Genomic DNA, 21,139 nt, shown 5'->3' with positions numbered 1-21,139 from the left:
GCTTCCTCCTGACCACCCCTCCCTCAGCGTGACGCTCCCTCCTCACCGCCCCTCCCACAGCGTGACACTCCCTCCTCACCGCCCCTCCCACAGCATGACACTCCCTCCTCACCGCCCCTCCCTCAGCGTGAAGCTACATCCTCACTGCCCCTCCCTCAGCGTGACACTCCCTCCTCACTGCCCCTCCCACAGTGTGTCACTCCCTCCTCACCGCCCCTCGCACAGCGTGACACTCCGTCCTCACCGCCCCTCCCACAGCGTGGAGCTTCCTCCTGACCGCCCCTCCCTCAGCGTGACACTCCCTCCTCACCGCCTCTCCCACAGTGTGTCACTCCCTCCTCACCGCCCCTCGCACAGCGTGACACTCCCTCCTCACCGCCCCTCCCACAGCGTGGAACACTTCCTCCTGACCACCCCTCCCTCAGCGTGACACTCCCTCCTCACCGCCTCTCCCACAGTGTGACGCTCCCTCCTCACCGCCCCTCGCACAGCGTGACACTCCCTCCTCACCGCCCCTCCCACAGTGTGACTCTCCCTCCTCACCGCCCCTCCCTCAGCATGAAGCTACCTCCTGACCACCCCCCCTTAGCGTGACGCTCCCTCACCTCCCCTCCCACAGCGTGACGCTCCCTCCTCACCGCCCCTCCCTCAGCGTGACGCTCCCTCACCTCCCCTCCCACAGCGTGACACTCCCTCCTCACCGCCCCTCCCACAGCGTGACGCTCCCTCCTCACCGCCCCTCCCACAGCGTGACGCTCCCTCCTCACCGCCCCTCCCTCAGCGTGACACTCCCTCCTCACCGCCCTTCCCTCAGCGTGACACTCACTCCTCACCGCCCCTCCCACAGCGTGACGCTCCCTCCACACCGCCCCTCCCTCAGCGTGACGCTCCCTCCACACCGCCCCTCCCTCAGCGTGACGCTCCCTCCTCACCATCCCTCCCTCAGCGTGACGCTCCCTCCTCACCTCCCCTCCCAATGTGATGCTCCCTCCTCACCACCCCTCCCAGAGCGTGACACTCCCTCCCCACCGCCCCTCCCTGAGCGTGACACTCCCTCCCCAACGCCCCTCCCTCAGCGGAGCACTCCCTCCTCACCGCCCGTCCCATAGTGAGACACTCCCTCCTCACCGCCCCTCCCTCAGCGTGACAATCCCTCCTCACCGCCCCTCCCTCAGCGTGACGTTCCCTCCTCACCGCCCCTCCCACAGCGTGACGCTCCCTCCTCACCGCCCCTCCCTCAGCGTGACGCTCCCTCCGCACCGCCCCTCCTACAGCGTGACGCTCCCTCCTCATCGCCCCTCCAACAGCGTGACACTCCCTCCTCACCGCCCCTCACACAGCGTGACGCTCCCTCCTCACCGCCCCTCCCACAGCGTGACGCTCCCTCCTCACCGCCCTTCCCACAGCGTGACGCTCCCTCCTCACCGCCCCTCCCACAGCGTGACACTCCCTCCTCACCGCCCCTCCCACAGCGTGGAGCTTCCTCCTGACCACCCCTTCCTCAGCGTGACACTCCCTCCTCACCGCCTCTCCCACAGCGTGACGCTCCCTCCTCACCGCCCCTCCCTCAGCGCGATGTTCCCTCCTCACCGCCCCTCCCACAGCGTGATACTCCCTCCTCACCGCCCCTCCCACAGCGTGACGCTCCCTCCTCACCGCCCCTCCCTCAGCGCGATGTTCCCTCCTCACCGCCCCTCCGACAGCACGACATCCCTCCTCACCGCCCCTCCCTCAGCGTGACGCTCCCTCCTCACCGCCCCTCCGACAGCGTGACGCTCCCACCTCACCGCCCCTCCGACAGCGTGACGCTCCCACCTCACCGCCCCTCCCACAGCGTGACACTCCCTCCTCACTGCCCCTCGCTCAGTGTGACGCTCCCTCCTCACCGCCCCTCCCTCAGCGTGACACTCCCTCCACACCGCCACTCCCTCAGCGTGGAGCTTCCTCCTGACCACCCCTCCCTCAGCGTGACACTCCCTCCTCACCGCCCCTCCCACAGTGTGACGCTCCCTCCTCACCGCCCCTCACTCAGCATGACACTCCCTCACTGCCCCTCGCTCAGCGTGACACTCCCTCCTCACCGCCCCTCCCTCAGCGTGACGCTCCCTCCTCACCGCCCCTCCCTCAGCGTGACGCTCCCTCCTGACTTCCCCTCCCAGTGTGACGCTCCCTCATCACCGCCCCTCGCTCAGCATGACACTCCCTCACTGCCCCTCCCACAGCGTGACGCTCCCTCCTCACCGCCCCTCCCAGTGTGACACTCCCTCATCACCACCCCTCCCTCAGCGTGACACTCCCTCCTCACCGCCCCTCCCACAGCGGGGTGCTCCCTCCTCACCGCCCCTCCCACAGCGGGGTGCTCCCTCCTCACTGCCCCTCCCACAGCGTGGTGCTCCCTCCTCACCGCCCCTCCCACAGTGTGACCCTCCCTCGTCACCGCCCCTCCCACAGTGTGACACTCCCTCATCACCACCCCTCCCTCAGCGTGACACTCCCTCCTCACCGCCCCTCCCACAGTGTGACACTCCCTCCTCACCGCCCCTCCCTCAGCGTGAAGCTACCTCCTGACCACCCCTCCCTCAGCGTGACGCTCCCTCACCTCCCCTCCCACAGTGTGACGCTCCCTCCTCACCAACCCTCCCACAGCGTGACACTCCCTCCTCACCGCCCCTCCCACAGCGTGACGCTCCCTCCTCACCGCCGCTCCCACAGCGTGACACTCCCTCCTCACCGCCCCTCCCACAGCGGGGTGCTCCCTCCTCACTGCCCCTCCCTCAGCGTGACGCTCCCTCCTCACCGCCCCTCCCACAGTGTGACACTCCCTCCTCACCGCCCCTCCCACAGTGTGACACTCCCTCATCACCACCCCTCCCTCAGCGTGACACTCCCTCCTCACCGCCCCTCCCACAGTGTGACACTCCCTCCTCACCGCCCCTCCCTCAGCGTGAAGCTACCTCCTGACCACCCCTCCCTCAGCGTGACGCTCCCTCACCTCCCCTCCCACAGTGTGACGCTCCCTCCTCACCAACCCTCCCACAGCGTGACACTCCCTCCTCACCGCCCCTCCCACAGCGTGACGCTCCCTCCTCACCGCCCCTCCCACAGCGTGACACTCCCTCCTCACCGCCCCTCCCACAGTGTGACACTCCCTCCTCACCGCCCCTCCCTCAGCGTGAAGCTACCTCCTGACAACCCCTCCCACAGCGTGACGCTCCCTCCTCACCGCACCTCCCACAGTGTGACACTCCCTCCTCACCGCCCCTCCCACAGTGTGACACTCCCTCCTCACCGCCCCTCCCTCAGCGTGACACTCCCTCCTCACCGCCCCTCCCACAGCGTGAAGCTACCTCCTGACCACCCCTCCCACAGTGTGACGCTCCCTCCTCACCGCCTCTCGCACAGCGTGACACTCCCTCCTCACCGCCCCTCCCACAGTGTGACACTCCCTCCTCACCGCCCCTCCCTCAGCGTGAAGCTACCTCCTGACCACCCCTCCCTCAGCGTGACGCTCCCTCACCGCCCCTCCCACAGCGTGGAGCTTCCTCCTGACCACCCCTCCCACAGTGTGACACTCCCTCCTCACCACCCCTCACACAGCGTGACACTCCCTCCTCACCACCCCTCACACAGTGTGACACTCCCTCCTCACCGCCCCTCGCACAGCGTGACACTCGCTCCTCACCGCCCCTCCCACAGCGTGGAGCTTCCTCCTGACCACCCCTCCCTCAGCGTGACACTCCCTCCTCACCGCCTCTCCCACAGTGTGACGCTCCCTCCTCAACGCCCCTCCCACAGTGTGACACTCCCTCCTCACCACCCCTCCCACAGCGTGACACTCCCTCCTCACCGCCCCTCACACAGCATGACACTCCCTCCTCACCGTCCCTCCCTCAGCGTGAAGCTACCTCCTCACCGCCCCTCGCACAGCGTGACACTCCGTCCTCACCGCCCCTCCCACAGCGTGGAGCTGCCTCCTGACCACCCCTCCCTCAGCGTGACACTCCCTCCTCACCGCCTCTCCCACAGTGTGACGCTCCCTCCTCACCGCCCCTCGCACAGCGTGACACTCCCTCCTCATCGCCTCTTCCACAGTGTGACGCTCCCTCCTCACCGCCCCTCGCACAGCATGACACTCCCTCCTCACCGCCCCTCACACAGTGTGACACTCCCTCCTCACCGCCCCTCGCACAGCGTGACACTCCCTCCTCACCGCCCCTCCCACAGCGTGGAGCTTCCTCCTGACCACCCCTCCCTCAGCGTGACACTCCCTCCTCACCGCCCCTCCCTCAGCGTGAAGCTACCTCCTGACCACCCCTCCCTCAGCGTGACGCTCCCTCACCTCCCCTCCCACAGTGTGACGCTCCCTCCTCACCGCCCCTCGCACAGCGTGACACTCCCTCCTCACCGCCCCTCGCACAGCGTGACACTCCCTCCCCACCGCCCCTCCCTCAGCGGAGCACTCCCTCCTCACCGCCCGTCCCATAGTGAGACACTCCCTCCTCACCGCCCCTCCCTCAGCGTGACACTCCCTCCTCACCGCCCCTCCCACAGCGTGACACTCCCTCCTCACCGCCCCTCCCACAGTGTGACACTCCCTCCTCACCGCCCCTCCCTCAGCGTGAAGCTACCTCCTGACACCCCTCCCACAGTGTGACGCTGCCTCCTCACCGCCCCTCACACAGCGTGACACTCCCTCCTCACCGCCCTTCCCACAGCGTGACTCTCCCTCCACACCGCCCCTCCCTCAGCGTGACGCTCCCTCCACACCGCCCCTCCCTCAGCGTGACGCTCCGTCCTCACCGCCCCTCCCTCAGCGTGACGCTCCCTCCTCACCTCCCCTCCCAGTGTGATGCTCCCTCCTCACCGCCCCTCCCTCAGCGTGACACTCCCTCCCCACCGCCCCTCCCTCAGCGTGACACTCCCTCCCCAACGCCCCTCCCTCAGCGGAGCACTCCCTCCTCACCGCCCGTCCCATAGTGAGACACTCCCTCCTCACTGCCCCTCCCTCAGCGTGACGCTCCCTCCTCACCGCCCCTCCCTCAGTGTGACGCTCCCTCCTCACCGCCCCTCCCACAGCGTGACGCTCCCTCCTCACCGCCCCTCCCACAGCGTGACTCTCCCTCCTCACCGCCCCTCCAACAGCGTGACACTCCCTCCTCACCGCCCCTCACACAGCGTGACGCTCCCTCCTCACCACCCCTCCCACAGTGTGACGCTCCCTCCTCACCGCCCCTCCCACAGCGTGGCACTCCCTCCTCACCGCCCCTCCCACAGCGTGGAGCTTCCTCCTGACCACCCCTTCCTCAGCGTGACACTCCCTCCTCACCGCCCCTCCCACAGTGTGATACTCCCTCCTCACCGCCCCTCCCACAGCGTGACGCTCCCTCCTCACCGCCCCTCCCTCAGCGCGATGCTCCCTCCTCACCGCCCCTCCCTCAGCGTGACACTCCCTCCTCACTGCCCCTCCCTTAGCGTGACGCTCCCTCCTCACCGCCCCTCCGACAGCGTGACGCTCCCTTCTCACCGCCCCTCCCACAACGTGATGCACCCTCATCACCGCCCCTCCCACAGCGTGACACTCCCTCCTCACTGCCCCTCGCTCAGCGTGACGCTCCCTCCTCACCACCCCTCCCTCAGCGTGACACTCCCTCCACACCGCCCCTCCCTCAGCGTGGAGCTTCCTCCTGACCACCCCTCCCTCAGCGTGACACTCCCTCCTCACCGCCCCTCCCACAGTGTGACGCTCCCTCCTCACCGCCCCTCACTCAGCATGACACTCCCTCACTGCCCCTCGCTCAGCGTGACACTCCCTCCTCACCGCCCCTCCCTCAGCGTGACGCTCCCTCCTCACCGCCCCTCCCACAACGTGACGCTCCCTCCTGACTTCCCCTCCCAGTGTGACGCTCCCTCATCACCGCCCCTCGCTCAGCATGACACTCCCTCACTGCCCCTCGCTCAGTGTGACACTCCCTCACCGCCCCTCCCACAGTGTGACACTCCCTCCTCACCGCCCCTCCCACAGTGTGACACTCCCTCATCACCACCCCTCCCTCAGCGTGACACTCCCTCCTCACCGCCCCTCCCACAGCGGGGTGCTCCCTCCTCACTGCCCCTCCCTCAGCGTGACGCTCCCTCCTCACTGCCCCTCCCACAGTGTGACACTCCCTCCTCACCGCCCCTCGCACAGCGTGACACTCCCTCCTCACCGCCCCTCCCACAGCGTGACACTCCCTCCTCACCGCCCCTCCCACAGCGTGACACTCCCTCCTCACCGCCCCTCCCTCAGCGTGAAGCTACATCCTCACCGCCCCTCCCACAGCGTGACACTCCCTCCTCACCGCCCGTCCCACAGTGTGATACTCCCTCCTCACCGCCCCTCGCACAGCGTGGAGCTTCCTCCTGACCACCCCTCCCTCAGCGTGACACTCCCTCCTCACCGCCCCTCCCACAGCGTGACGCTCCCTCACCGCCCCTCCCACAGCGTGACGCTCCCTCCTCACCGCCCCTCCCACAGCGTGACGCTCCCTCCTCACCGCCCCTCCCACAGCGTGACGCTCCCTCCTCACCGCCCCTCCCACAGCGTGACACTCCCTCCTCACCGCCCCTCACACAGCGTGACACTCCCTCCTCACCGCCCCTCACACAGCGTGAAGCTACCTCCTCACCGCCCCTCGCACAGCGTGACACTCCGTCCTCACCGCCCCTCCCACAGCGTGAAGCTACCTCCTGACCACCCCTCCCACAGTGTGACGCTCCCTCCTCACCGCCTCTCGCACAGCGTGACACTCCCTCCTCACCGCCCCTCCCACAGTGTGACACTCCCTCCTCACCGCCCCTCCCTCAGCGTGAAGCTACCTCCTGACCACCCCTCCCTCAGCGTGACGCTCCCTCACCGCCCCTCCCACAGCGTGGAGCTCATACAGTGGAACACTCCCTCCTCGCTGCCCCTCATACAGTGCAACACTCCCTCCTCACCGCCCCTCATACAGTGCAACACTCCCTCCTCACTGCCCCTCATACAGTGCAACACTCCCTCCACGCTGCCCCTCATACAGTGCAACACTCCCTCCTCACCGCCCCTCACACAGTGCAACACTCCCTCCTCGCTGCCCCTCACACAGTGCAACACTCCCTCACTGCTGCCCCTCACACAGTGCAACACTCCCTCCTCACCGCCCCTCATACAGTGTAACACTCCCTCCTCACCACCCCTCACACAGTGTAACACTCCCTCCTCACCACCCCTCACACAGTGCAACACTCCCTCCTCACTGCCCCTCATACAGTGCAACACTCCCTCCTCGCTGCCCCTCATACAGTGCAACACTCCCTCCTACAGTGTGACACTCCCTCCTCACCGCCCCTCGCACAGCGTGACACTCGCTCCTCACCGCCCCTCCCACAGCGTGGAGCTTCCTCCTGACCACCCCTCCCTCAGCGTGACACTCCCTCCTCACCGCCTCTCCCACAGTGTGACGCTCCCTCCTCAACGCCCCTCCCACAGTGTGACACTCCCTCCTCACCACCCCTCCCACAGCGTGACACTCCCTCCTCACCGCCCCTCACACAGCATGACACTCCCTCCTCACCGTCCCTCCCTCAGCGTGAAGCTACCTCCTCACCGCCCCTCGCACAGCGTGACACTCCGTCCTCACCGCCCCTCCCACAGCGTGGAGCTTCCTCCTGACCACCCCTCCCTCAGCGTGACACTCCCTCCTCACCGCCTCTCCCACAGTGTGACGCTCCCTCCTCACCGCCCCTCGCACAGCGTGACACTCCCTCCTCATCGCCTCTTCCACAGTGTGACGCTCCCTCCTCACCGCCCCTCGCACAGCATGACACTCCCTCCTCACCGCCCCTCACACAGTGTGACACTCCCTCCTCACCGCCCCTCGCACAGCGTGACACTCCCTCCTCACCGCCCCTCCCACAGCGTGGACCTTCCTCCTGACCACCCCTCCCTCAGCGTGACACTCCCTCCTCACCGCCCCTCCCTCAGCGTGAAGCTACCTCCTGACCACCCCTCCCTCAGCGTGACGCTCCCTCACCTCCCCTCCCACAGTGTGACGCTCCCTCCTCACCGCCCCTCGCACAGCGTGACACTCCCTCCTCACCGCCCCTCGCACAGCGTGACACTCCCTCCCCACCGCCCCTCCCTCAGCGGAGCACTCCCTCCTCACCGCCCGTCCCATAGTGAGACACTCCCTCCTCACTGCCCCTCCCTCAGCGTGACACTCCCTCCTCACCGCCCCTCCCACAGCGTGACACTCCCTCCTCACCGCCCCTCCCACAGTGTGACACTCCCTCGTCACCGCCCCTCCCACAGTGTGACACTCCCTCGTCACCGCCCCTCCCTCAGCGTGAAGCTACCTCCTGACACCCCTCCCACAGTGTGACGCTGCCTCCTCACCGCCCCTCACACAGCGTGACACTCCCTCCTCACCGCCCTTCCCACAGCGTGACGCTCCCTCCACACCGCCCCTCCCTCAGCGTGACGCTCCCTCCACACCGCCCCTCCCTCAGCGTGACGCTCCCTCCTCACCGCCCCTCCCTCAGCGTGACGCTCCCTCCTCACCTCCCCTCCCAGTGTGATGCTCCCTCCTCACCGCCCCTCCCTCAGCGTGACACTCCCTCCCCACCGCCCCTCCCTCAGCGTGACACTCCCTCCCCAACGCCCCTCCCTCAGCGGAGCACTCCCTCCTCACCGCCCGTCCCATAGTGAGACACTCCCTCCTCACTGCCCCTCCCTCAGCGTGACGTTCCCTCCTCACCGCCCCTCCCTCAGTGTGACGCTCCCTCCTCACCGCCCCTCCCACAGCGTGACGCTCCCTCCTCACCGCCCCTCCCACAGCGTGACACTCCCTCCTCACCGCCCCTCCCACAGCGTGACACTCCCTCCTCACCGCCCCTCACACAGCGTGACGCTCCCTCCTCACCGCCCCTCCCACAGTGTGACGCTCCCTCCTCACCGCCCCTCCCACAGCGTGACACTCCCTCCTCACCGCCCCTCCCACAGCGTGGAGCTTCCTCCTGACCACCCCTTCCTCAGCGTGACACTCCCTCCTCACCGCCCCTCCCACAGCGTGATACTCCCTCCTCACCGCCCCTCCCACAGCGTGACGCTCCCTCCTCACCGCCCCTCCCTCAGCGCGATGCTCCCTCCTCACCGCCCCTCCCTCAGCGTGACACTCCCTCCTCACTGCCCCTCCCTTAGCGTGACGCTCCCTCCTCACCGCCCCTCCGACAGCGTGACGCTCCCTTCTCACCGCCCCTCCCACAACGTGATGCACCCTCATCACCGCCCCTCCCACAGCGTGACACTCCCTCCTCACTGCCCCTCGCTCAGCGTGACGCTCCCTCCTCACCACCCCTCCCTCAGCGTGACACTCCCTCCACACCGCCCCTCCCTCAGCGTGGAGCTTCCTCCTGACCACCCCTCCCTCAGCGTGACACTCCCTCCTCACCGCCCCTCCCACAGTGTGACGCTCCCTCCTCACCGCCCCTCACTCAGCATGACACTCCCTCACTGCCCCTCGCTCAGCGTGACACTCCCTCCTCACCGCCCCTCCCTCAGCGTGACGCTCCCTCCTCACCGCCCCTCCCACAACGTGACGCTCCCTCCTGACTTCCCCTCCCAGTGTGACGCTCCCTCATCACCGCCCCTCGCTCAGCATGACACTCCCTCACTGCCCCTCGCTCAGTGTGACACTCCCTCCTCACCACCCCTCCCACAGCGTGATGCTCCCTCCTCACCGCCCCTCCCACAGTGTGACACTCCCTCATCACCACCCCTCCCTCAGCGTGACACGCCCTCCTCACCGCCCCTCCCACAGCGGGGTGCTCCCTCCTCACTGCCCCTCCCTCAGCGTGACGCTCCCTCCTCACCGCCCCTCCCACAGTGTGACGCTCCCTCCTCACCGCCCCTCCCACAGTGTGACACTCCCTCATCACCACCCCTCCCTCAGCGTGACACTCCCTCCTCACCGCCCCTCCCACAGCGGGGTGCTCCCTCCTCACTGCCCCTTCTGCGAGCTTACTCTTTCAACTCATCTATCTTCTTCTGCTTTTCTGCAATCTCATCGCGCAGATGAGCCAGCTGCTTCTGGTGTGTGTCACGATGGCTCTCCATCTGCTTCTCCAGGGTACTCTGTCGAGGAACAGGTGAGGGTGTCAAGCATCAGAAAGTGAAATATGGAGAGGAAAAGCTTCAAAGGAATTTGGGCCAAACATAGGCAAATGGGATGGGGACATAATCATTATCTGTGATTATATGAGCTAGTTTGGAATGACATCATTATATGCGACACCATTATTAACAGGGGTCCTTGTGTTTGGGGCTAGTGGCATTGAGTAAGTGTGTTGGCTTTCAGGCATACACAGCCTCCTCCTGCCCCTGCCTACTCACCTTCACACCTCCCTCTTCTCCTGATCTCCCGTCCTCCACCTCTTCCTCCATTTTGTTCACCATATCTGCAGGGGAGGGTAAATTGTGGTTAAATCAGAAGCAATTGCAGGCTCGCTGTGTCACCTCTCCCACCACGGTCACAGGGACAGACGATGTGCAGATACTCTCTCACCAGTTACACAGGGACAGGGACTGGGGTGGGGGGGTTACCTTGTGTCTGCAGCTTGGACACCTCCTCATTGAGAGCATCGTAAGCTTCCTCCAGGTGTCGCTTCTTCAGCTCCACATTCTGAGTGTACTCTGTCAGTGAGTGGATCTTGGCCTCGTGCTGAAAAATTGGAATTTGAATTGGTTTATTGCTATCACGTGTACTGAGAAACAGTGAAAAGCTCATCTTACACACTGTTCATTCAGATCAGATCATTACACAGTGTATTGAGGTAGAACAAGGGAAAACAATAACAGAATGCAGAACAGAGTGTCACAGTTACAGAGAAAGTGCAGTGCAGGTAAATGATAAGGTGCAGAAGGGCCATGAGGAGGTAGAGTGAAGTCAGGAGTCCACCTTAGTGTACAAGAGATCTGTACCTCCTGTCCTATAGACTAGAGTCTGATATCAGCAGGATAGAAGCTGTCCTTTTGCCTGGTGGTGTGTGCTTTCAGGCTTTTATATCTTTTGCCCGATTGGGGGAGAAGAGAGAATGTCCAGAGTGGGTGGGGTCTTTGATTATGTCGGCTGCTTTACCGAGTGTAGACTGAGTCCACAGAGGGGAGGCTAAATTTATACAGTATACAGAAATTATTGTGTATAACTTACACCCAGTGGCTACTACATTACGTACAGGATTGGAACCCAGTGTGGTCTTCTGCTGCTGTAGAGAAGGGTTGAGAGGGTTAACCAGAATGGAAGAGAAAAGGAGGGGGAGGGAGGGGGGAGAGAAATTACCGGAGGTTTGAGAAATTGATATTTATGCCACCAAGTTGGAGGCTACCCAGATGGAATATGAGGGTATTGCTCCTCCAACCGAGAGTGACCTCATCATGGCATTAGAAAAACTTCTGCACAACATCATAGGCCAAAGGGCCAGTTCCTGTGCTGTACGATTCTGTGTTCCACTCCAGGTATGGTCTCACCAACACCCTGTACCCTGGTAATGGTACTTCCCCATTTCCAAATCAAAACTCCCATGGAAGCACGAATCTCCACACTTCAGAAGCTGCAGAGAAGCCAAATGCAGCAGATGCTTTTGATAGTGCAGGTGAATCAGGCAGAGAGAATCAGGGCCAATGTACCATCACACACTCCCAGGGTCAGACACAGAGAGGAGATCAATCCACACCATCCCATCCCACACTCCTGGGGTCAGGCACAGAGTGAATTTCCCTCTACACTGACCCATCACACACTCTCAGGGTCAGACACAGATTGAAGCTCCCTCCACCTCATCCCATCACACACTCCCAGGGCCAGACAGAGAGTGAATCTCACTCCACACTGTCCCATCACACACTCCCGGGTCAGACACAGAGTGAATCTCCCTCCACACTGTCCCATCACACACTCCCAGGGGCAGACACAGAGTGAATCTCCCTCCACACTGTCCCATCACACACTCCCAGGGTCAGACACAGAGTGAATCTCCCTCCACACCATCCCATCACACACTCCCAGGGTCAGACACAGAGTGAATCTCCCTCCACACTGTCCCATCACACACTCCCAGGGGCAGACACAGAGTGAATCTCCCTCTACACTGTCCCATCACACACCCAGGGTCAGACACAGAGTGAATCTCCCTCCACACCATCCCATCACACACTCCCAGGGTCAGACACAGAGTGAATCTCCCTCCACACTGTCCCATCACACACCCAGGGTCAGACACACAGTGAATCTCCCTCCACACCGTCCCATCACACACTCCCAGGGTCAGACACAGAGTGAATCTCCCTCCACACCATCCCATCACACACTCCCAGGGCCAGACAGAGAGTGAATCTCCCTCCACACTGTCCCGTCACACACTCCCAGGGGCAGACACAGAGTGAATCTCCCTCCACACTGTCCCATCACACACTCCCGGGGTCAGACACAGAGTGAATCTCCCTCCACACTGTACCATCACACACTCCCGGGGTCAGACAGAGAGTTAATCTCCCTCCACACCGTCCCATCACACACACCCAGGGCCAGACAGAGAGTGAATCTCCCTCCACAATGTCTCATCACACACTCCCAGGGTCAGACACAGAGTGAATCTCCCTCCACACGGTCCCATCACACACTCCCAGGGCCAGACAGAGAGTGAATCTCCCTCCACACCGTCCCATCACACACACTCATGGTCAGACACTGAGTGAATATCCCTCCACAATGTCTCATCACGCACTCCCGGGGTCAGACACAGAGTGAATCTCCCTCCACACTGTCCCATCACACACTCCCAGGGTCAGACACAGAGTGAATCTCCCTCCACACTGTCCCATCACACACTCCCAGGGTCAGACACAGAGTGAATCTCCCTCCACACTGTCCCATCACACACTCCCAGGGTCAGACACAGAGTGAATCTCCCTCCACACTGTCCCATCACACACTCCCGGGGTCAGACACAGAGTGAATCTCCCTCCACACTGTCCCATCACACACTCCCAGGTTCAGACACAGAGTGAATCTCCCTCCACACTGTCCCATCACACACTACCGGGGTCAGACACAGAGTGAATCTCCCTCCCCCCTGTGCTGGCTAGGCTCCTCTGCCCTCCACAGTCAGTACCTGTGAGATGAGGAGTTGGCAGGCAGACAGCTCTCGAGAGTTCTCCTCCATTTTCTTGTTGCACTCACTCTGGTTGTTCTCCAGTTGGTTACATCGCTTCAAGAGCATCTTCACTTCAGATTTCACCTTGCTGATGTAGAGTCGCGTCACAGTGAACTCCTCTTCAATGGCACCACTGAACTCCACAGGCTAGACAAGGGACAGGAGACAGTAAGAACTTTGTGTTCCTCCCAATCACTGTTTACATTGGATCAGTGGAGTGTGTCTGTATTTACAGGAGGTCCTGGACCATGTGTCGGTATTTACAGTGGTTCCTGGGCACAGTGCTAGTACGTTTGTATTTACAGGGGGTCCCGAGGTGTGTGACAGTATTTACAGGGGGGGCCCAGTGAATGTGTGAGTGTTTACAGGGGGTCCTGGGGAGTGTGTCGGTATTTACAGGGGATCCTGGGGAGTGTGTCATTATTTACAGGTGGTCCCAAGAAGTGGATCTCTATTTACAGGGAGTCCCCAGGAGTGTGTCAGTATTTTACAGGGAGTCCTGGGACGGGGAGTGTGTTGTCATTTACAGGGGGTCCCGGGAGTGTGATGGTATTTACAGGGGGTCCTGGGCAGTGGGTCAGTATTTAAGGGTGTGTGTGTGTGTGTGTGTGTGTGTGTGTGTGTGTTGGTATTTACAGGGTCCCCTGGCAGAGTGTCATTATTTACAAGTGGTCCCGGGAAGTCTGCTGGTATTTACAGAGGGTCCTGGAGAGCGTGCAAGTTTTTATAGGGGTCCCGAGGGAATGAGTCATGCTTTTCTGGTAAGATGGCGGTTCATTCGAACGCAGTGGCCTCTCAGAAGGGGTGGCTGGTGCTGGGCTGGGAGAAGGAGAAGCCAGCAGACAGGCTGGAGAAGGTGAAACCAGTGGACGGGCCGGAGAAGAAGAAGCCAGTAGTCGGCTGGGAGAAGGAGAAGCCGGTGCACGGGCTGGAGAAGTTTCGGAAGAGCTGACCTGGTTGCAGACCCTGTTGCTGCCTGCTACTCGAAGAAATCGGAGTTAATGCACAAAAGCAGCGTGCAGTGTAACTGTGAGCGACTGTCCTGGACATTTCTCTTGTGATCGCAAGACCCTGTTGGACTTTGGTAATGTGAGATGCTGCAGGCCTGATTCCCTTGTTTGGTGGTGAGACAGGCGACGAGGTAGCAGTGTGGCCTCGGTTGAGCGAGGACAAGGCCTCAAGCAGGCTGGCCTGCTGCTGCAGACCAGGTGAGACGACACTGAAGGCGGCGTAGCGTCAAGTCTGTGCTCGGTCGGGAGCTGGCCTCTCCCATCAGTGCTGCCCTCCACTGTTCGATCGGTGGAATGACAGGCAGGACTGCCAGGAGCTGTACCAGCAGATTGCATGTCACTCAGGGACTTGGACTATACATTGTGCTTTCTTGCATAACGACATGAGTTTGTTTTCCTCTTTTACTATTTTGAATGTATGTTGTGCACTTTGACCCTGGAGAAGCACTGTCTCATTCAACTGTATCCATGTATAGTCTGAATGATAATTAAACTTGATTTGATTTGCTTTACAGAAGAATCCCATGAAGAGTGTGTCAGTATTTACAGGAGGTCCCGGGGAGTGTATCAGCAATTGCACAGGATCCTGGGGACTGTGTCAGTGTTAACAGGGGGTCCTGAGGAGAATGTCGGTAGCTACAAGGGGTCCCAGGAAGTGTATAGGTATTCTCAATGGGACCCTGTGAGTGCGTTGGCATTTACAGGGGGCTCCCAGGGAATGTGTCAGCATTTACAAGGGAATCCCATGAAGAATGTGTCAGTATTGATAAGGGGTCCCCGGGGAGTGTGTCTATTTACAGGAGATCCTGGGGAGTGTATCAGCCATTGCAGAGGGTCCTGGGGAGTGTGTCCGCATTTACAGGGGGTCCCGGGGTGTGTGTCGGTATTTAAAGGGACATCCCCTGGGAGTGCACGAGCTTTTGCATTCAGTCCTTGAGAATGGGTCTTTTTTTTTAAGGTGCCTGAGTGAGAGTTTGTATTCATGGGGAGAAGTGGACGTGCCTCTCTAGTTATGTGAGTGGGATGAATGCAAGTGTCTCCGCGTGAATGGGGTGTTCTGTAGTCTCTGTGTATATGGGAGGTGTCTCTGCATTTATGGAAGTGTTGGAACATTTATGGGGTTTCCTGGCATGGGAAGTATCTCTATTTATGGGTGTGTTGGGATGCCCTCCCTATTTATGAGGGTGTTTTGATGTCTCTGTATTTTGGGTCTTTTCGTCCTGATCAAGTGAGGTCTGTTTGTTTTTTGGGAGGGGGTTGTTTTGGCATTTCTGTATTTTGGGGCTCTGAATCTGGCACCAGACTTCTGGTGAAGTGAGATGTGTGTGTTTTGGGGAAGTGGGGGGTTGGGGTCTCGGGGTCTCTGTATTCTGTCCCGGTGAAGGGAAGACACTTGTCTGGGCAGTGAACCCCATTCCTACCCCGATCCGCCTGCCGCCTCACTCACCACCTTCCACTCTCCGTTGCCCAGGATGTTGCTGAAGTCAGCCAGGTCCTTGAGGAGGTTGTTCAGGACCTCTGTCACCCTCGTCTTCTGGTGGTTGCTCATTTCCTGGGTGTGACGCAACTCTGCCTCCAACCCAATCAGTGTTGCCTGCAGTGCAGTGGGGAGAGGGGCCGGGATGGTGGAGAGAATGAGGTTTGGGAGGGACACGTCATCAATTGTATTGGTATTGGTTTATTATCGTCACACATACTGAGATACAATGAAAATCTTGTCTTGTATACTGTTCATACAGATCAGATCAGTACACAGTGTATTGAGGTAGAACAAGGTAAAACAATAACAGAATGCAGAATACCACATGACCATAAGATATAGGAGCAGAATTGGGCCATCAAGTCTGACCCATCATTTCATCGTGGCTGATCCATTTTCTCTCTCAGCCCCAATCTCCTGCCTTCCACCTGTATCCCTTCATGCCCTAATAAAGAATTTATCAACCTCTGTCTTAAATATTCCAATGACTTGGCCTCCACAGATGCCTGTGGCAATGAATTCCACAGATTCACTGCTCTCTGGCTAAAGAAATTCCTCCTCATCTTCATTCTAAATGGATGCCCATCTATTCTGAGACTCCCCCAAAAGAGGAAACATCCTCTCCACATCCACTTTATTGAGACCTTTCACCATTCGATGTTTCAATAAGGTCGCCCCTCATTTTTCAGAATTCCAGTGAATACAGGCTTAGGGCCATCAAATGCTCCTCATACAATAAGCTTTTCAATCCTAGAATCATTTTCGTGAGCCTCCTTTGAACCCTCTCCAATGTCAGCACATCCTTTCTAAGATGAGGGGCCCAAAACTGCTCACAATGCTCCAAGTGAGGCCTCACCAGTGCTTTATAAACTCTCAACATTACATCCTTGGTCTTATATTCTAGACCTCTCAAAATTCATACTAAATCAAATTTGCCTTCATCATCACCAACTCAACCTGCAAATTAACCTTTAGGGAATCCTGCATGAGGACTTCCAAGCCCTTTTGCACCTCAGATTTTTGAATATTCTGTTCATTTAGAAAATAGTATACACTTTTATTTCTTCTACCAAAGTGTATGACCATCTCCTTCCTGATACTGTATTCCATCTGCCACTTCTTTGCCCCTTCTCCTAATCTGTCTAAATCCTTATGTAGCCTTTCTACTTCTTCAAATCTACCTGCCTCTCCACCTATCTTTGTATCGTCTGCAAACTTGAACACAAAGCCATCAATTCAATCATCCAAATCATTGACATATAATGTAAAAAGAATCAGTCCCAACACAGATCCCTGTGGAACACCACTGGTCACTGACAGCCAACTAGAAAAGGCTCCCTTTATTCCCACTCTTTGTCTCCTGCCAATCAGCCAATGCTCTATTCATGCCAGAATCTTTCCTGTAATAGCATGGGCTCTTAACTTGTCAAAGGCTTTCTGAAAATCCAAGTACAGAATATCAGCCGATTCTCCTTTGTCTATTCTGCCTGTTATTTCTTCAAAAAATTGTAACAGATTTGTCAGGCAAGACTTTCCCCTAAGGAAACCATGCTGTTATGGCCTATTTTATCACGTGTCTCCCAAGTACCTCAAAATCTCATCCTTAATAATTGACTCCAACATCTTCCCAACCCCGGAGGTCAGACTAACTGGCCCATAATTTCCTTTCTTCTGCCTCTCTCTCTTCTTGAAGAGTAGAGTGATATTTGCAATTTTCCAGTCCTGCAGTCCAGTCCAGAACCTAGTGATTATTGAAAGATCATTACTAATACCTCCACAATCTCCAGCCACCTCTTTCAGAATCCTGGGGTGTAGTCCATCTGTTCCAGGTGACTTATCTACCTTTAGACCTTTCAGTTTCCCAAGAACCTTCTCCCTAGTAATGGCAACTTCACACACTTCTGCCCCCTGACACTCTCGAATGTCCGGCATACTGCTAGTGCCTTCCACAGTGAAGACTGATGCAAAATACTTATTCAGTTCATCTGCCATTTCCTTGTCCCCCATTACTACCTCCCCAGCATCGTTTTCCAGTGGTCCGACATCCACTTTGCCACGTGTCCCAGTTGTGGAGAAAGTGCAGTGCAGGTAATTGGTAAAGTGCAAGACTGTGAGGCCAAGAGTTCATCTTATCGTACAAGAGGACCGTGCAACTGTCTAATAACAATTGGATAGAAGCTGTCATTGAACCTGGTGGTACGTACTTTCAGGGTATCTTCTGCCTGATGGGAGAAGGAAGAGAGAATGTCTGGGGTGGGTGCAGTCTCTGATTGTGGGTGGGACAGGGATCATGGTATGGAGAGGGTCTTGGTCAGAACCAAGCCATTTGAGCTCTTGCTACATAAACGATTTGGATATGAATGCACAAGACATGGTTCATAAGTTTGCGAATGACACCAATATGGGCAGTGAAATAGACAGAGTGTAGAACACAGAACACTACAGCACAGGAACCAGCCCCAATTAGGACTGAGACACTATTTCATTATTCCTTTCTTTTTGCAGTATTTATTTACTTATGTTTGTAATTTATAGATTTTTGCACCGTACTGCTGCTGCAAAACAACAAATTTCACATCATATGTCAGTGAAAATCAACCTGATTGTGAACTAAACGAATCCCTTTTACCTACACGATGTCCATATCTCTCCATTCTCTTCATATCTGAAACACCTGTCATATCTGCCTCCACCCCTACCCCTCACAGTGCATTCCAGACACCCACCGCTCTCTGTGTGGAAAAAAAACAACTTGCCCCACACATTTGAACATTTCCTCTCTTACCTTAAATACATGCTCTCTGGTATTAGACGTCTCCACCCTGGGAAAAAGATACTGATTGTCTACCCTCAGATAGACAGATAAACTTACCCACAGATAACCTTACCCCCTCAGGTCCTCTTTAAACCTCCTTCCTCTCACTTTAAACCTAATATCTCTTGTTTCTGATATTGTACCACTATCATAGAGAGAAAGATTCTGACTCTCCACCCTATGTCTCTCATAATCTTACCATCCTCTACCTCCCCTCAACTTCTGCCGCTCCAGAGAAAACAACCCAAGTTTGTCCAACCTCTCCTAGTATATGCCCTCGAATCCAGGAGTATCCTGGGAAACCTCTTCTGCATCCTCTCCAAAGCCTCCATACCCTTTCTGTAAAGGGGCAACACAAGGTTGGACAGTTAAGAAGGCTGTTAAAAGTTACAGGGGGATCTTGTGGTATTTCCTTCTGAATGCAATCAAACAGCAGGGAAACAATCTTTCTCCTTTAAGTAACAATTTGATCTTCTATTTTCCCTTCCAAAGTGGATGTTCTCACATTTACCGATGTTGTATTCCATCTGCCAGACACCTGCCCACTCACTTGACCTATCTATATCTCTCTGCAGACTCTCCACATCCTCTGCACAGTTTTCTTTTTCCACTCAATTTTGTGTCCTCAGCAAACAGATACACTACACTCGGTCCCCTCTTTCACTTTGTTAATGTACCTTGGTGCTCTGTGTGCTGTGGTATTCTTTGACTCTGTATGGGATGGCAGTGGTGTTTGCTTTGCCAGTACTTGGGGGAGAGGTGCAGTGAATGAATTTACTCTGATATTCTGGAATCTGCTGTTTTCTGGGACCTTTAGGGCCTGAGTGATTGGGAGAGGTTGAGTAGACTGTGATTTTATTGATTGGAGGATAGGAGGCTGAGGGGTAACCTTATAGGGGATTATAAAATTGTACAAAGTCAAAGTTGTGTTTATTGTCAAACTGTAAAACCGTAAGTCATAAGAACACAATTAGGCCATTCGGCCCATCAAGTCCAATCTGCTATTTGACCATAGCTGCTTTGTTTTCCCTCCCAACTCCAATCACTCGCCTTCTCCCTGTAACCTCTGATGTCCTTACTACTCAAGACAGATCATCCTCTGCCTTAATTATACCAATATACCCACAGTCCAAAGATCATGGTAAACTGTCTAGGGTTAAATAGGTGGGTTGCTGGGCCGTGTGGCTCGTTGGGCCGGAAGGGCCTGTTCTGTATATATCTCTAAATAAAAATGTTGGACACAGGTAGGGTGGATACGCCTGCCCTTTTCCAGGGAAAAGGGAACTAAAAACTCGAGCACACAGGTTTAAGCAGAAATGGAAAAGATTTGAAAAGGAACTTGAGGGACAATTTCTTCACCCAGAGGGTGGTCAATATATGGAACGAGCTGCCAGAGGAAATGGTTGAGGCAGGGACATTAACAACATTTAAAATACACCCAGACAGGTACATGGATAGAAAAGGGTAGAGGGATATGGAACAAATGCTGGTGAATGGGACTGGCTTGGATGGGAATCTTTGTTGGCATGGGTCAGTTGGGTTGAAGGACAGTGAAAACAAATTTGAGGGGTTTTTTTTGTTTTTTGTTTTTTTGTTGTTTTTTTTTTATATACACAGAGAGCGTTGAGAAGATCCACTAGGATGTTGCCTGGATTCGAGGGCTTCAGTTACAGGGAGAGATTGGTTAGGAATGGCTTGCTTTCCCTTCAGTGAAGGAGGCTGTTACAAGTATATAAGAAAGCAAAGAGGGAGTGGACAGTCAGGATCGATTTCCCCAAGGATACGGGTATCAGAAATAAAAGGGGGTAGGTTTAAGGTGAGAGGGAGGAGATTTAAAGGGGACCTGAGAGATAAGGTTCTCCACATGGGGAATTGGTGAGATCTGGAAGGTGCTGCCAGAGGGGGCAGGGGTGGAATCAGAGACACTCACTGTGTTTGAGGGGCATTTAGACAAAGACTTAAACAGGCACGGGGTATCAGGACAGAGTCCGAATGGGGGCAACTGGGAGTGGTTTTGGCATGGAGGTGTTGGGCCGAAAGACCTGTTTAGGTTCTGTCCCACTCCGGGACTATCTCCTTGACATCCACACTTACATAACACCCTTGTAGGGAGCCTCGGAAAAACCTGGTCACTTGCTCCTAGTTATTGGTTCCAATGCAATTGAGTAACTCCAAATAGAAACCAGTTCACTCCCTTCCTTGGCTTCGGAGCACTCTGTTCAGGATGGAGGTTATACTCTCCGAGGTTGAAGCTAGAGAACTCTGTGTGCTGGGTTACACTTACCTCACAGATTCACGCAATGCTCCCAGGAAGGTACCCTTCACCGTGCTCACGCTGGTCCAAGTCTCCCCTCCCTCCGTCCCAATGAGAGTGCCTCCCGAGAAGCAGGAGAGTATGTGTGAGATAGAGAGATACACGAGAGAGAGAGAGAAAGAAAGAGAGGGAGAGATAGTTAAATAGAGAGAAAGGGTGAGATGGAGAAATAGATGGATAGGTAGATAGGTTGAGGGAGGTAGATAGATAAGTAGAGAGAGGGAGAGATAAAGAGGTAGACAGATGGATAATGAGAGAGAGGGAAAAGAGACAGAGAGAGGGACGAATAGAGAGAC

At 57.3% G+C, this 21,139-nt stretch overlaps 1 protein-coding gene across 3 annotated transcripts in view; it reads right to left on the bottom strand.

Annotated features, from left to right (window-relative positions):
* The window catches only part of kif5ab (kinesin family member 5A, b), a 106,282-nt gene that overhangs the window by 28,194 nt on the left and 56,949 nt on the right, over positions 1-21,139 (bottom strand). For all 3 annotated transcript variants that reach the window (XM_063039273.1, XM_063039274.1, XM_063039272.1), the window contains exons 15-19: positions 15,682-15,828; positions 13,183-13,371; positions 10,616-10,733; positions 10,406-10,470; positions 10,038-10,147 (exon numbers count right to left, since the gene is read on the bottom strand). In XM_063039273.1, coding sequence (XP_062895343.1) covers positions 10,038-10,147; positions 10,406-10,470; positions 10,616-10,733; positions 13,183-13,371; positions 15,682-15,828 — 629 coding nt within the window. The remainder of the gene's footprint in view (positions 1-10,037; positions 10,148-10,405; positions 10,471-10,615; positions 10,734-13,182; positions 13,372-15,681; positions 15,829-21,139) is intronic.

Source organism: Mobula hypostoma, assembly GCF_963921235.1.
Source record: "Mobula hypostoma chromosome X1 unlocalized genomic scaffold, sMobHyp1.1 SUPER_X1_unloc_4, whole genome shotgun sequence".
Taxonomy (NCBI): Eukaryota; Metazoa; Chordata; class Chondrichthyes; order Myliobatiformes; family Myliobatidae; genus Mobula; species Mobula hypostoma.
This window is presented reverse-complemented; position numbering and strand designations above follow the sequence as displayed.